The following is a 16,997-nucleotide window of genomic DNA, read 5'->3' on the forward strand; positions in this document are numbered from 1 at the left end:
GCTCCAAAGTCCGGAGCCTCCAGCGAAGCTCCCCAGTCCGGAGCCTCCAGCGACGCTCCCCAGTCCGGAACCTCCTGAGACGGCCTGCAGCCCGGAACCTCCTGAGACGGCCCGCAGCCCGGAACCTCCTGAGACGGCCTGCAGCCCGAAACCTCCTGAGACGGCCTGCAGCCCGGAACCTCCTGAGACGGCCTGCAGCCCGGAACCTCCTGCGACGGTGTGCAGCCCGGAGACTTCACTGTATCACAATTTCAGTGGGTCAGAAGTTTACATACACTAAATTGACTGTGCCTTTAAACAGCTTGGAAAATTCCAGAAAATTATGTCATGGTTTTAGAAGCTTCTGATAAGCTAATTGACATAATTTGAGTCAATTGGAGGTGTACCTGTGGATGTATTTCAAGGCCTATTTTCAAACTCAGTGCCTCTTTACAATAGTACGCCAGTATAAACACCATGGGACCACGCAGCCGGAGACGCATTCTGTCTCCTAGAGATGAACGTACTTTGGTGCGAAAAGTACAAATCAATCCCAGAACAACAGCAAAGGACATTGTGAAGATGCTGGAGGAAACAGGTACAAAAGTATCTATATCCACAGTCAAACGAGTCCTATATCGACATAACCTGAAAGGCCACTCAGCAAGGAAGAAGTCACTGCTCCAAAACCGCCATAAAAAAGCCAGACTACGGTTTGCAACTGCACATGGGGACAAAGATCGTACTTTTTGGAGAAATGTCCTCTGGTCTGATGAAACAAAAATAGAACTGTTTGGCCATAATGACCATCGTTATGTTTGGAGGAAAAAGGGGGAGTCTTGCAAGCCGAAGAACACCATCCCAACCGTGAAGCACGGGAGTGGCAGCATCATGTTGTGGGGTGCTTTGCTGCAGGAGGGACTGGTACACTTCTCAAAATAGATGGCATCATGAGGGAGGAAAATGATGTGAAGCAACATTTTAAGACATCAGTCAGGAAGTTAAAGCTTGGTTGCAAATGGGTCTTCTAAATGGACAATGACCCCAAGCATACTGCCAAAGTTGTGGCAAAATGGCTTAAAGACAACAAAGTCAAGGTATTGAGTACCCATCACAAAGCCCTGACCTCAATCCTATAGAAAATTTGTGGGCAGAACTGAAAAAGTGTGTGCAAGCAAGAAGGCCTACAAACCTGACTCAGTTACACCAGCTCTGTTAGGAGGAATGGGCCACAATTCACCCAACTTATTGTGGGAAGCTTGTGGAAGGCTACCCTAAATGTTTGACCCAAGTTAAACAATTTAAAGGCAATGACCCCAAACACTAATTGAGTGTATGTAACCTTCTGACCCACTGGGAATGTGATGAAAGAAATAAAAGCTGAAATAAATAATTCTCTCTACTATTATTCTGACATTTCACATTCTTAAAATAAAGTGGTGATCCTAACTGACCTAAGACAGGGAATTTTTACTAGGATTAAATGTCAGGAATTGTGAAAACTGAGTTTAAATGTATTTGGCTAAGGTGTATGTAAACTTCCGACTTCAACTGTATGTGTGAGATTAGAGGGAGAGAGTGTGTGTAGAGTGTGTAGAGTCTGTAGAATGTGTAGTGTGTAGAGTGTGTATAGTGTGTTGTGTGTAGAGTGTGTAGTGTGTGTAGAGTGTGTAGTGTGTGTAGAGTGTGTAGTGTGTGTAGTGTGCGTAGAGTGTGTGTAGAGAGTGTGTATAGTGTGTGTAAAGTGTATAGTGTGTTTAGAGTGTGTGTAGAGTGTGTAGGGTGTGTGTAGTGTGTGTAGAGTGTGTAGTGTGTGTAGAGTGTGTGTAAAGAATGTGTTGTGTGTAGAGTGTGCGTAGAGTGTGTAGTGTGTGTAGAGTGTGTAGTGTGTGTATAGTGTGTAGTGTGTGTAGAATGTGTGTAGAGTGTAGAGTGTGTAGTGTCTGTAGAGTGTGTAGTGTGTGTAGTGTGTGTAGTGTGTGTATAGTGTGTGTAGAGTGTGTAGTGTGTGTAGAGTGTGTGTAGGGTGTGTAGAGTGTGTGTAGAGTGTAGAGTGTGTGTAGAGTGTGTAGTGTGTGTAGAGTGTGTAGTGTGTGTAGTGTGTAGTGTGTGTATAGTGTGTAGTGTGTGTAGAATGTGTGTAGAGTGTAGAGTGTGTAGTGTGTGTGTAGTGTGTGTATAGTGTGTGAAGAGTGTGTAGTGTGTGTAGAGTGTGTAGTGTGTGTATAGTGTGTAGTGTGTATAGTGTGTATAGTGTGTGTATAGTGTGTGTAGAGTGTGTGAAGAGTGTGTAGTGCATGTAGAGTGTGTAGTGTGTGTATAGTGTGTAGTGTGTGTAGAGTGTGTAGTGTGTGTAGAGAGTGTAGTGTGTGTAGAGTGTGTAGTATGTAGTGTGTGTAGAGTGTGTGTAGTGTGTGTAGAGTGTGTGTAGAGTGTAGTGTGTGTAGTGTGTGTAGTGTGTGTAGTGTGTGTGTAGAGTGTGTGTAGTGTGTGTAGTGTGTAGAGTGTGTAGTGTGTGTAGAGTGTGTAGTGTGTGTGTAGAGTGTGTGTAGTGTGTATTGTGTGCAGTGTGTGTAGAGTGTGTAGAGTGTGTGTAGAGTGTGTGTAGTCTGTGTAGAGTGTGTGTAGAGTGTGTGTAGTGTGTGAAGAGTGTGTAGAGTGTGTAGAGTGTGTGTAGTGTGTGTGTAGAGTGTGTAGTGTGTGTAGTGTGTCTAGAGTGTGTAGTGTGTGTAGTGGGTGTAGAGTGTGTAGTGTGTGTAGAGTGTGTAGTGTGTGTAGTGGGTGTAGAGTGTGTAGAGTCTATAGATTGTGTAGTGTGTGTAGAGTGTGTAGTGTGTAGAGTGTGTAGTGTGCGTAGAGTGTGTGTAGAGAGTGTGTATAGTGTGTGTAAAGTGTGTAGTGTGTTTAGAGTGTGTGTAGAGTGTGTAGGGTGTGTGTAGTGTGTGTAGAGTGTGTAGAGTGTAGAGTGTGTAGTGTCTGTAGAGTGTGTAGTGTGTGTAGTGTGTGTATAGTGTGTAGTGTGTGTAGAGTGTGTAGTGTGTGTAGAATGTGTAGTGTGTTTAGAGTGTGTGTAGAGAGTGTAGTGTGTGTAGAGTGTGTAGTATGTAGTGTGTGTAGAGTGTGTGTAGTGTGTGTGTAGAGTGTAGTGTGTGTAGTGTGTGTAGTGTGTGTAGTTTGTGTAGAGTGTGTGTAGTGTGTGTGTAGAGTGTGTGTAGTGTGTGTAGTGTGTAGAGTGTGTAGTGTGTGTAGAGTGTGTAGTGTGTGTGTAGAGTGTGTGTAGTGTGTATTGTGTGCAGTGTGTGTAGAGTGTGTAGAGTGTGTGTAGAGTGTGTGTAGTGTGTGAAGAGTGTGTAGAGTGTGTAGAGTGTGTGTAGTGTGTGTAGAGTGTGTAGTGTGTGTAGTGTGTCTAGAGTGTGTAGTGTGTGTAGTGGGTGTAGAGTGTGTAGTGTGTGTAGAGTGTGTAGTGTGTGTAGTGGGTGTAGAGTGTGTAGAGTCTATAGATTGTGTAGTGTGTGTAGAGTGTGTAGTGTGTAGAGTGTGTAGTGTGTGTAGTGTGTGTAGAGTGTGTAGTGTGCGTAGAGTGTGTGTAGAGAGTGTGTATAGTGTGTGTAAAGTGTGTAGTGTGTTTAGAGTGTGTGTAGAGTGTGTAGGGTGTGTGTAGTGTGTGTAGAGTGTGTAGAGTGTAGAGTGTGTAGTGTCTGTAGAGTGTGTAGTGTGTGTAGTGTGTGTAGTGGGTGTATAGTGTGTGTATAGTGTGTGTAGAGTGTGTAGTGTGTGTATAGTGTGTAGTGTGTGTAGAGTGTGTGTAGGGTGTGTAGAGTGTGTAGTGTGTGTAGTGTGTGTAGTGTGTGTATAGTGTGTGTAGAGTGTGTAGTGTGTGTATAGTGTGTAGTGTGTGTAGAGTGTGTGTGTAGGGTGTGTAGAGTGTGTGTAGAGTGTAGAGTGTGTAGTGTGTGTAGAGTGTGTGTAGTGTGTGTAGAGTGTGTAGTGTGTGTATAGTGTGTAGTGTGTGTAGAGTGTGTGTAGAGTGTGTGTAGAGTGTGTGTAGAGTGTGTAGTGGGTGTATAGTGTGTGTAGAGTGTGTGAAGAGTGTGTAGTGCGTGTAGAGTGTGTAGTGTGTGTAGAGTGTGTAGTGTGTGTAGAGTGTGTAGTGTGTGTTGTGTGTGTAGAGTGTAGAGTGTGTAGTGTGTGTAGAGTGTGTAGTGTGTGTATAGTGTGTAGTGTGTGTATAGTGTGTAGTGTGTGTAGTGTGTGTATAGTGTGTGTAGTGTGTGTGTAGAGTGTGTGTAGTGTGTAGAGTGTGTAGTGTGTGTAGTGTGTGTAGAGTGTGTGTGTGTAGTGTGTGTAGTGTGTGTAGAGTGTTTAGAGTGTGTGTAGAGTGTGTGTAGTGTGTGTAGAGTGTGTGTAGTGTGTGAAGAGTGTGTAGAGTGTGTGTAGTGTGTGTAGAGTGTGTAGTGTGTGTAGTGTGTGTAGAGTGTGTAGAGTGTGTAGTGGGTGTAGAGTGTGTAGAGTCTATAGATTGTGTAGTGTGTGTAGTGTGTAGAGTGTGTAGTGTGTGTAGTGTGTGTAGAGTGTGTGTGTGTAGTGTGTGTAGTGTGTAGTGTGTGCAGTGTGTGTAGAGTGTGTAGAGTGTGTGTAGTGTGTGTAGAGTGTGTGTAGTGTGTGTAGAGTGTGTAGAGTGTGTAGAGTGTGTGTAGTGTGTGTAGAGTCTATAGATTGTGTAGTGTGTGTAGAGTGTGTGTAGAGTGTGTGTAGAGTGTGTGTAGTGGGTGTAGTGTGTGTGTAGAGTTTATAGAGTATGTAGTGTGTGTAGAGTGTGTAGAGTGTGTGTAGAGTTTATAGAGTATGTAGAGTGTGTAGAGTGTGTAGGTTTGGTAGGTGTAGGTTGTGTTTAATGAGTCTGTAATGGAAATGAGTGTGTGTTTACTAACATGGACCCAGAGATGGCTGGATTATGAGGTAAACATTGTGGGAGAAATGACAGAGTTCACTAGGTGTTTATAAAACAGGCTAGACATGGAGGGAGACACACACACACACAGTGACATGTGAGACATACAGTACCAGTCAAAAGTTTGGACACCTACTCATTCAAGGGTTTTTCTTTATTTTTACTATTTTCTACATTGTAGAATAATAGTGAAGACATCAACACTATGAAATAACACATATAGAATCATGTAGTAACCAAAAAAGTGTTAAACAAATCCAAATATATTTCATGTTTTAGATTCTTCAAAGTAGCCACCCTTTGCCTTGATGACAGCTTTGCACACTCTTGGCATTCTCTCAACCAGCTTCATGAGGGCAGTCACCTGGAATGCATTTCAATTAACAGGTGTGCCTTGTTAAAAGTTAATTTGTGGAATTTCTTTCCTTCCTAATGCTTTGAGCCAATCAGTTGTGTTGTGACAAGCTAGGGGTGGTATACAGAAGATAGCCCTATTTGGTAAAATACCAAGTCCATATTATGGCAAGAACAGCTCAAATAAGCAAAGAGAAACAACAGTCCATCATTACTTTAAGACATGAAGCTCAGTCAATACGGAACATGTCAAGAACTTCGAAAGTTTCAAGTGTAGTCGCAAAAACCATCAAGCGCTATGATGAAACTGGCTTTCATGAGGACCGCCACAGTAAATTAAGACCCAGAGTTACCTCTGCCGCAGAGGATAAGTTCATTAGAGTTACCAGCCTCAGATTGCAGCCCAAATAAATGCTTCACAGAGTTCAAGTAACAGACACAAAATCAACTGTTCAGAGGAGACTGTGTGAATCAGGTCAAATTGCTGAAAAAAACACTACTAAAGGACACCAATAAGAAGAAGAGACTTGATTGGGTCAAGAAACAAGAATAATGGACATCAGACCTCATGAGTCCAAATTAGAGATTTTTGGTTCCATACGCAGTGTCTTTGTGACACGCAGAGGAGGTGAATGAATGATCTCAGCATGTGTGGTTCCCTCCGTGGAACACAGAGGAGGTGAATGGATGATCTCAGCATGTGTGGTTCCCTCCGTGGAACACAGAGGAGGTGAATGGATGATCTCAGCATGTGTGGTTCCCTCCGTGGAACACAGAGGACGAGGTGTGATGCTGTGGGGGAGCTTTGCCGGTTACACGGTCTGTGATTTATTTCGAATTCAAGGCACACTTAACCAGCATGGCTACCACAGCATTCTGCAGCAATACGCCATCCCATCTGGTTTGCGCTTAGTGAGACTAACATTTGTTTTTCAACAAGACAATGACCCAAAACAGACCTACAGGCTGTGTAAGGGCTATTTGACCAAGAAGGAGAGTGATGGAGTGCTGCATCAGATGACCAGGCCTCCACAATTGATCGACCTCAACCCAATTTGGGATGAGTTGGACCGCAGAGTGAAGGAAAAGCAGCCAACAAGTGCTCAGCATACGTGGGAAGTCTTAACAAGACTGTTGGAAAAGCATTCCTCATGAAGCTGGTTGAGAGAATGCCAAGAGTGTGCAAAGCTGTCATCAAGGCAAAGGGTGGCTACTTTGAAGAATCTAAAATATATTTGGATTTGTTTAACACTTTTTTGGTTACTACATGATTCTATATGTGTTATTTCATAGTTTTGATGTCTTCACTATTATTCTACAATGTAGAAAATAGTACAAATAAAGAAAAACCCTTGAATAAGTAGGTGTGTCCAAACTTTTGACTGGTACTGTACATACTTAATTACTCACACAAACATACCATTCATATATGTAATACTACAATTATTTCCTCACACAGAGAGAAAAGATGAGAGGACACCAAAACATATATGTGTGTGTGTGTGTGTGTGTGTGTGTGTGTGTGTGTGTGTGTGTGTGTGTGTGTGTGTGTGTGTGTGTGTGTGTGTGTGTGTGTGTGTGTGTGTGTGTGTGTGTGTGTGTGTGTGTGTGTGCGTGTTTGTATGTGTGAGAGAGAGATATTTAACTGCCTGGTTTGCTGTCAGAGAGGTTTGAGGTAATGACACGTTAGGAGAAGGATAGAGGGAGAGAGGGAGGAGAAGCAGAGAACCAGGAAGCCAGACCCACCGCCACCAGGCTCTCCTCCACAAAGGGTGTGAGCATGTGGGGCCGGATGGTGACCATGATGTCCCTGAAGTCCAGGGCGGAGATGGAGCCGCTGTGGGCCTTGTCCCTCTGAACAAAGGCCTGCCGTGCATGCTCCAGCTGCATCTCCTGGGGAGGAGACAGAGGAACACACACACACAGATTAACAACACACAGAGACAGATACATACACACACATAGCACACATACATAGACAGATACACACACATTCGGGCACAAACACTATGTACAGGGCCTAACCCACATAGTAGAGGTCATACAGAGGATTTGACTCATCCATCCTCATGACTCATAGATAGCCTTTAAATCACCTCCTTCACACAGATACCCTTTAAATCACATATATACCCTTTACATTACACAGATACCCTTTAAATCATTCAAATGTGCAATTAATAGATTGTTTAACGTGAAAAGAATATGGTAGATTTTTAAGGTTAGGGAGAAGTGAGGTGAATAGTGCCACCTTTAAGGATGTCAATAAAAATGAATATATTTATGGTTGTTTGTAATTTTGTTTTGCCTTTTAATCATTATATGTGTTATTGTTTTTACCATCGAGGACCACTTTGGAAACAAGCGTTTTAATTAATACTTTCAAGTGATATCCTCTGGAACCACATTGAACATTTTATTGTATATGTCTGTTACCCAAAATAATTTCAATTCAATTCAAAATACCATTAAATCACACAGATACCCTTTAAATGACACAGATACCTTTTAAATAAAAAATAGACCCTTTCTATCACACAGTGACAGTCATTGATACCCTTGGCATCACATAGAGACAGCCATAAGCTAAGTTTCCATCCAATTGGTGACAGATTTTCATGTGAATATTCTAAAATTCACATTAAAAAAATACACTCATTTTCCAACCAGAGATGTGTTTCCATCAAACTGACTTGTTTCAGATAAAAGGCTGCGCGTGACATAAACATGCCTTTTACAGATAAATTCCCATGTACCGAATAAAAAATACAAGTTAAATGGGTTTCCATTGCTTTTTCAACTCTACTGATGGTTTTTCACCAAAAATGTTGCGTTATATAGAGAATGTGCCCATTCTGGTATTGGCACGTGTACTCTAGCCAACAGCTCTATCTGTGTGCTTGGCTAGAGTGCACATGTAGCCTACATGAGATTATTATTATGGACAAAAGTGCAGGATTCTTTTTACTTTTCAAATGGCAGCCAAGCATCGATCACCATGTCACCAGAATAAGACCCTCAATATTTATTGAAAGGAGCATCAAGTTCATCACCGTGCACTTCCACCACCCTGTGAAGTTCATCATAACTTATTACATCTGTAGCCTAATAAACTGCATGCTTTCCTGACGAGTCGTAGTGGGAGGACCACACTCCATATCATCGCGTGACTCCAAGTTAACTTAGAAACGATGGTTATTATATCAATATTTGAGCATAAAAGCATTTCCACCGACATTTCTCGCATAATAAATTTTACAGACACAAAAAGATCCAACCTTGTATAACAGTTTAGTTGATATTTGGAAACTTTACCGAAAAATGTTCTGTTTCCATGAGGCCTGTCACTACATTTTTTATCCAACCTTATTTACTCACATTAAAAAGGTTCAATGGAAACCTGGTGAATGACAGATACCCTTTAAATCACATAGAGACCCCTTATATAGCCTCTCCTTCCAGTTCTCTGCTGCCAATGACTGGAATGAACTACAAAAATCTCTGAAACTGGAAACACTTATCTCCCTCACTAGCTTTAAGCACCAGCTGTCAGAGCAGCTCACAGATTACTGCACCTGTACATAGCCCATCTATAATTTAGCCCAAACAACTACCTCTTCCCCTACTGTATTTATTTATTTTGCTCCTTTGCACCCCATTATTTCTATTTCTACTTTGCACTTTCTTCCACTGCAAATCTACCATTCCAGTGTTTTACTTGTACGTACTTCGCCACCATGGCCTTTTTTTGCCTTTACCTCCGTTATCTCATCTCATTTGCTCACATTGTATATAGACTTATTTTTGTACTGTATTATTGACTGTATGTTTGTTTTACTCCATGTGTAACTCTGTGTTGTTGTATGTGTCAAACTGCTTTGCTTTATCTTGGCCAGGTCGCAATTGTAAATGAGAACTTGTTCTCAACTTGCCTACCTGGTTAAATAAAGGTGAAATAAAAATATTATAAAAATAGAAAAATCACACAGATACCCTTTAAATCACATAGATACCCATTAAATCACACATATACCCATTAAATCACATAGATACCCATTAAATCACATAGACACCCATTAAATCACACAGATACCTTTTAAATCACAAAGATACCCATTAAATCACATAGATATCCATTAAATCACATAGATATCCATTAAATCACACAGATACCCTTTAAATCACATAGATACCCATTAAATCACATAGAGACCCATTAAATCACACAGATACCCTTTAAATCACATAGATACCTATTAAATCACATAGATACCCATTAAATCACACAGATACCCTTTAAATCACATAGATACCCATTAAATCACATAGATACCCATTAAATCACAGATACCCTTTAAATCACATAGATACCTATTAAATCACATAGATACCTATTAAATCACACAGATACCCTTTAAATCACATAGATACCCAATAAATCACACAGAGAACCTTTAAATCACACAGATATAATTTAAATCACAGATACCCTTGACATCACATAGATGCCCTTTAAATCACACAGATACCCTTTAAATCACACATATACCCTTTAAATCACACAGATACCCTTTAAATCACACAGAGACAGGTGTAGATACTCTTTAAATCACACAGTCAGTCATAAATACCCTTTATATCACACAGAGACAGGCATAGATACCCTTTAAATCACAGAGACAGGCATAGATACCCTTTAAATCACACAGAGACAGGCATAGATACCCTTTAAATCACACAGAGACAGGCATAGATACCCTTTAAATCACACAGAGACAGGCATAGATACCCTTTAAATCACACAGAGACAGGCATAGATACCCTTTAAATCACACAGAGACAGGCATAGATACCCTTTATATCACACAGAGACAGGCATAGATACCCTTTAAATCACACAGAGACAGGCATAGATACCCTTTAAATCACACAGAGACAGGCATAGATACCCTTTAAATCACACAGAGACAGGCATAGATACCCTTTAAATCACACAGAGACAGGCATAGATACCCTTTAAATCACACAGAGACAGGCATAGATACCCTTTAAATCACACAGAGACAGGCATAGATACCCTTTAAATCACACAGAGACAGGCATAGATACCCTTTAAATCACACAGAGACAGGCATAGATACCCTTTAAATCACACAGAGACAGGCATAGATACCCTTTATATCACACAGAGACAGGCATAGATACCCTTTATATCACACAGAGACAGGCATAGATACCCTTTAAATCACACAGAGACAGGCATAGATACCCTTTAAATCACACAGAGACAGGCATAGATACCCTTTAAATCACACAGAGACAGGCATAGATACCCTTTAAATCACACAGAGACAGGCATAGATACCCTTTAAATCACACAGAGACAGGCATAGATACTCTTTAAATCACACAGAGACAGGCATAGATACCCTTTAAATCACACAGAGACAGGCATAGATACCCTTTAAATCACACAGAGACAGGCATAGATACCCTTTAAATCACACAGAGACAGGCATAGATACCCTTTAAATCACACAGAGACAGGCATAGATACCCTTTAAATCACACAGCGACAGGCATAGATACCCTTTAAATCACACAGAGACAGGCATAGATACCCTTTAAATCACACAGAGACAGGCATAGATACCCTTTAAATCACACAGAGACAGGCATAGATACCCTTTATATCACACAGAGACAGGCATAGATACCCTTTAAATCACACAGAGACAGGCATAGATACCCTTTAAATCACACAGAGACAGGCATAGATACCCTTTAAATCACACAGAGACAGGCATAGATACCCTTTAAATCACACAGCGACAGGCATAGATACCCTTTAAATCACACAGAGACAGGCATAGATACCCTTTAAATCACACAGAGACAGGCATAGATACCCTTTAAATCACACAGAGACAGGCATAGATACCCTTTAAATCACACAGCGACAGGCATAGATACCCTTTAAATCACACAGAGACAGGCATAGATACCCTTTAAATCACACAGAGACAGGCATAGATACCCTTTAAATCACACAGAGACAGGCATAGATACCCTTTAAATCACACAGAGACAGGCATAGATACCCTTTAAATCACACAGAGACAGGCATAGATACCCTTTAAATCACACAGAGACAGGCATAGATACCCTTTATATCACACAGAGACAGGCATAGATACCCTTTAAATCACACAGAGACAGGCATAGATACCCTTTAAATCACACAGAGACAGGCATAGATACCCTTTAAATCACACAGAGACAGGCATAGATACCCTTTAAATCACACAGAGACAGGCATAGATACTCTTTAAATCACACAGAGACAGGCATAGATACCCTTTAAATCACACAGAGACAGGCATAGATACCCTTTAAATCACACAGAGACAGGCATGTTATAGGCCCCAATGTGTGAAATATGTGTGAAATATGTGTGCTCACACCATTCTCAGAAATGGCAGCACACATTGTAATATTGCACCCGCGTTGGCCTGGTGTGCCAATTGTGGCCCGGTGTCCAATGAGATTGCGGCCAGGTCTCCTGCCTTTGGTCAGATTGAACCCAGCCTCGTCCACAAAAACAAGAATGTGGGTAATTTCATGTCTTTCCAGCTCCATTATTTTCTATACAGTAACACAGAAACAAAATATAAAGTTTGTTTTACATAGCCTATTCTAGAATCCGACAGTTTAGTAAAGTAGAAATGTTTTCTGTTCTTATGGGTATCTACAACTTCAGGAAGTATATACAGGCATCATTGAAGTAAAGTAGAACTCCCTGTACCATATACCATGTGCACACCAATGGTTTACCTGGACATACTGGTACCGCAGCTCCTTCACTCTGTCACTATTCCTCTCAACTGGCACCTTGTACGGTCGTTTCAGTCATTTAATTTATTTTCAAAACTCTTGTCTATAGTGGAAATGCTGACAGAACTGATGTTTGCGAAGATTTTGTTGTCATTTATGATTGCACTTTGGATCTCTCTTAGCATGATGTAATTGTTGACTATGACCATGTGGCAAATGTCTTGTTCTTGCTGATGGCTGAATACTGCTGCTCTGCCACCAGCATGAGGTCGTTGTGCAGTCCTATATATGACGTGTAGAATTCACAAATAGATCATGTTACAGATAGTATATTGTATTCAAATTGTGTCGTATTACTGTATATTCCTTATACATATCTTACGATACATTGTGATTTTCAGACTTGCGTTTACCTTTACAATAGTTGCTGTATTGTTGTGAATGGAATGCTGTACCAAAAGTAAAGAACGAGTTCATATTTACCTGTTTTCCATGCCGAATGTTTGCACAATTGATGATACTGTGGACCTGTTTACATTAGGCTGTACTCTCCAACCAGCCTCTTCCATTGTCAGACCGTGGTTTATGACACTGTGGACCTGTTTACATTAGGCTGTACTCTCCGACCAGCCTCTTCCATTGTCAGACCGTGGTTTATGACACTGTGGACCTGTTTACATTAGGCTGTACTCTCCGACCAGCCTCTTCCATTGTCAGACCGTGGTTTATGACACTGTGGACCTGTTTACATTAGGCTGTACTCTCCGACCAGCCTCTTCCATTGTCAGACCGTGGTTTATGACACTGTGGACCTGTTTACATTAGGCTGTACTCTCCGACCAGCCTCTTCCATTGTCAGACCGTGGTTTATGACACTGTGGACCTGTTTACATTAGGCTGTACTCTCCGACCAGCCTCTTCCATTGTCAGACCGTGGTTTATGACACTGTGGACCTGTTTACATTAGGCTGTACTCTCCGACCAGCCTCTTCCATTGTCAGACCGTGGTTTATGACACTGTGGACCTGTTTACAATAGGCTGTACTCTCCGACCAGCCTCTTCCATTGTCAGACCGTGGTTTATGACACTGTGGACCTGTTTACATTAGGCTGTACTCTCCGACCAGCCTCTTCCATTGTCAGACCGTGGTTTATGACACTGTGGACCTGTTTACAATAGGCTGTACTCTCCGACCAGCCTCTTCCATTGTCAGACCGTGGTTTATGACACTGTGGACCTGTTTACATTAGGCTGTACTCTCCGACCAGCCTCTTCCATTGTCAGAACGTGGTTTATGACACTGTGGACCTGTTTACATTAGGCTGTACTCTCCGACCAGCCTCTTCCATTGTCAGACCGTGGTTTATGACACTGTGGACCTGTTTACATTAGGCTGTACTCTCCAACCAGCCTCTTCCATTGTCAGACCGTGGTTTATGACACTGTGGACCTGTTTACATTAGGCTGTACTCTCCAACCAGCCTCTTCCATTGTCAGACCGTGGTTTATGACATGGTCCACAATTGTGGCTCTGATTTCATCACTGACTCTTATTCTTTGCCTTCTACCTCTTCCTCTATTATGTCTTCCCATAACACCACCACCACGCATTCTTACACTTCTTATTATCTCTCTTCCACGAGCATCTAGCTGCTGTTCAGAGTTGTGATGTTCCTCCATGTTCAGAAATGGTAGTGATTGTGCTGTGGGCAAGCTCCATATATATGCTTCCAAACTTGATTGGTTTATTTGTAAGACTGTGATTCCTATTCCATTACTATGTAACCTGGCAGGTAATTTGCCAATTTAGCAGACATTACAAACATTCCATGTCATTGATATTTATGGAATATACATGTATGTCTAACTGATTTTGATCATTGAATGGATCATTTTGCATGTGATGGTTCACACATTAAAATAATGTTTAAAAGTTGTGAAAAGTATGACAATTTCACTGAGAATCAACTCAGCAGTTTTCATCAGCCATGTGCATGTAGTTATTGTGCAAATTGTAGACAATTGTACTTAATCTTTTGTACACGTGCCAAAACACGTGCAAGTTGCTTAAATGAATAAGAAATTCAAATCTGGTGTTAACAAGAAACTAATAGTTCAGAGATTTGAACTTATTGTTTTGAAAAAATATATTCTCATTTGATAATTGAGCCAAAGCTATTGAGAAAAACTGTAAATCACACAGGCATAGATACCATTTAAATCACACAGAGACTGGCAGAGATAGCCTTTAAATCACATAGATACCCTTTAAATCACACAGAGACAGGCAGAGATAGCCTTTAAATCACATAGATACCCTTTAAATCACACAGAGACTGGCAGAGATAGCCTTTAAATCACATAGATAGCCTTTAAATCACACAGAGACAGGCAGAGATAGCCTTTAAATCACATAGATACCCTTTAAATCACACAGAGACTGGCAGAGATAGCCTTTAAATCACATAGATAGCCTTTAAATCACACAGAGACAGGCAGAGATAGCCTTTAAATCACATAGATAGCCTTTAAATCACACAGAGACAGGCAGAGATAGCCTTTAAATCACATAGATAGCCTTTAAATCACACAGAGACTGGCAGAGATAGCCTTTAAATCACACAGAGACTGGCAGAGATAGCCTTTAAATCACACAGAGACAGGCAGAGATACCATTTAAATCACAGAGACTGGCAGAGATAGCCTTTAAATCACATAGATACCCTTTAAATCACACAGAGATTGGCAGAGATAGCCTTTAAATCACATAGATACCCTTTAAATCACACAGAGACTGGCAGAGATAGCCTTTAAATCACACAGAGACTGGCAGAGATAGCCTTTAAATCACATAGATACCATTTAAATCACAGAGACTGGCAGAGATAGCCTTTAAATCACATAGATACCCTTTAAATCACACAGACAGACACAGATAGCCTTTAAATCACATAGAGACACACCTACACTACATTACCAAAAGTATGTGGACACTTGCTCGCCGAACATCTCATTCCAAAATCATGGGCATTGATATGGAGTTGGTCCCCTCTTTGCTGCTATATCAGCTTCCACTCTTCTGGAAAGGCTTTCCACTAGGAACATTGCTGCGGGGACTTGCTTCCATTCAGCCACAAGAACATTAGTGAGGTCAGGCACTGCGCGTTCCAATTCGTTCGATGGGGTTAAAGTCAGGGCTCTGTGCAGGCCAATCAAGTTCTTCCACACCAATCTCGACAAACAACTTCTTTATGGACCTCGCTTTTTGCACGAGGGCATTGTCATGCTGAAACAGGAAAGGGCCTTCCCCAAACTGTTGCCACAAAGTTGGAAGCACAGAATCGTCTAGAATGTCATTGTATGCTACAGCATTAAGATTTCCCTTCACTGGAACTAAGGGGTCTAGCCCAAACCATGAAAAACGGCCCCAGAACATTATTCCTCTTCCATCAAACTTTACTGTTGGCACTATGCACTGGGGCAGGTAGCGTTCTCCTGGCATCCACCAAACCCAGATTCGTCCGCCGGACTGCCAGATGGTGAAGCGTGGTTCATCACTCCAGAGAACACGTTTCCACTGCTCCAGAGTCCAATTCCAGCGAGCTTTACACCACTCCAGCCAAAGCTTGGCATTGTGCATGGTGATCTTAGGCTTGTGTGCGGCTGCTCGGCCATGAAAACCCCTTTTATGAAGCTCCTGACGAACAGTCATTGTGCTGACGTTGCTTCCAGAGGTAGTTTAAATCTTGGTAGTGAGTGTTGCAACCAAGGACAGACAGCTTCAGCACTCAAGGGCCCTGTTCTGTGAGCTTGTGTGGCCTACCACTTCGAGACTGAGCCTTTGTTGCTCCTAGACTTTTCCACTTAACAATAACAGCACTTACAGTTGACCAGGGCAGCTCTAGCAGGGCAAACTGACTTGTTGGAAAGGCGCCATCTTATGACAGTGCCATGTTGAAAGTCACTGAGCTCTTCAATAAGGCCATTCTAATGCCAAAGTTTGTCTATGGAGATTTCATGGCTGTGTGCTCGATTTTATACACCTGTCAGCAACGGGTGTGGCTGAAATAGCCGAATGCACTAATTTGAAGGGGTGTCCACATACTTTCTATATATAGTGTAGCTTCAGAGAGATAGAGCAACAAACACACATGGATAGAAACAGAGGTACCTTCATTTTCGTATGCACAGTAACACATATTTCTGGACATGATTTAAACATTTTGTGGAAAATTGTTTCTCCTTATAACATGTTAATGACTTCAGTTGAGGGCGTCTCTACAAACACACACGCCCACTTCTCAGAGAAGCACAATTGCCGTTGATGAGCCCCCTGGAGCCATTTTCCGCTCTCAGTTACAGGGGGCCAGCATTTAGAGGAGCTGCAGTCATTTGCTCTCTCCTCTCTCTCTCTCTCTCTCTCTCTCTCTCTCTCCTCTCCTGTCCTCTCTTCTTTCCTCTCTCCTCTCCTCTCCGCTCCCCTCTCTCCTTTCCTCTCTTCTCTTCTCTCCTTTCCTCTCTCCTTTCCTCTCGTCACGCTGCTGCTGTGGGGCGACTCTTGTGTTTCTCTCACCAGCCCAAATCCCCCATTATGGCACTCCAGGGGATACACACACACAAACTGACTGGCTAATCACCTAAGTGGTCACTATTTCACAACACACACACATACACACACGGCACGGCAGCTTCCTCCTCCGTGGACCACAGAGACAACAGACAGGCTCATGGGAAGACTCCTGTGGGGCTTTGAAATGAAAAGCCATTATCACTACCTGTGACCACACGTCTGGTGAGACACACTGTAAACAAACCTCAAACACAATACCGCTTCGTCATGGCTCATACTGCAAATACCAAAATTCAAACAACTGTAAA

General features: G+C 42.0%; 1 protein-coding gene across 1 annotated transcript in view; it reads right to left on the bottom strand.

Annotated features, from left to right (window-relative positions):
• The window catches only part of LOC106570470 (calcium-binding mitochondrial carrier protein Aralar2), a 114,197-nt gene that overhangs the window by 80,929 nt on the left and 16,271 nt on the right, over positions 1-16,997 (bottom strand). The window contains exon 6 of the mRNA XM_014142850.2: positions 7,031-7,177. Coding sequence (XP_013998325.1) covers positions 7,031-7,177 — 147 coding nt within the window. The remainder of the gene's footprint in view (positions 1-7,030; positions 7,178-16,997) is intronic.

This window comes from Salmo salar, chromosome ssa14 (assembly GCF_905237065.1).
Source record: "Salmo salar chromosome ssa14, Ssal_v3.1, whole genome shotgun sequence".
Classification (NCBI taxonomy): domain Eukaryota; kingdom Metazoa; phylum Chordata; class Actinopteri; order Salmoniformes; family Salmonidae; genus Salmo; species Salmo salar.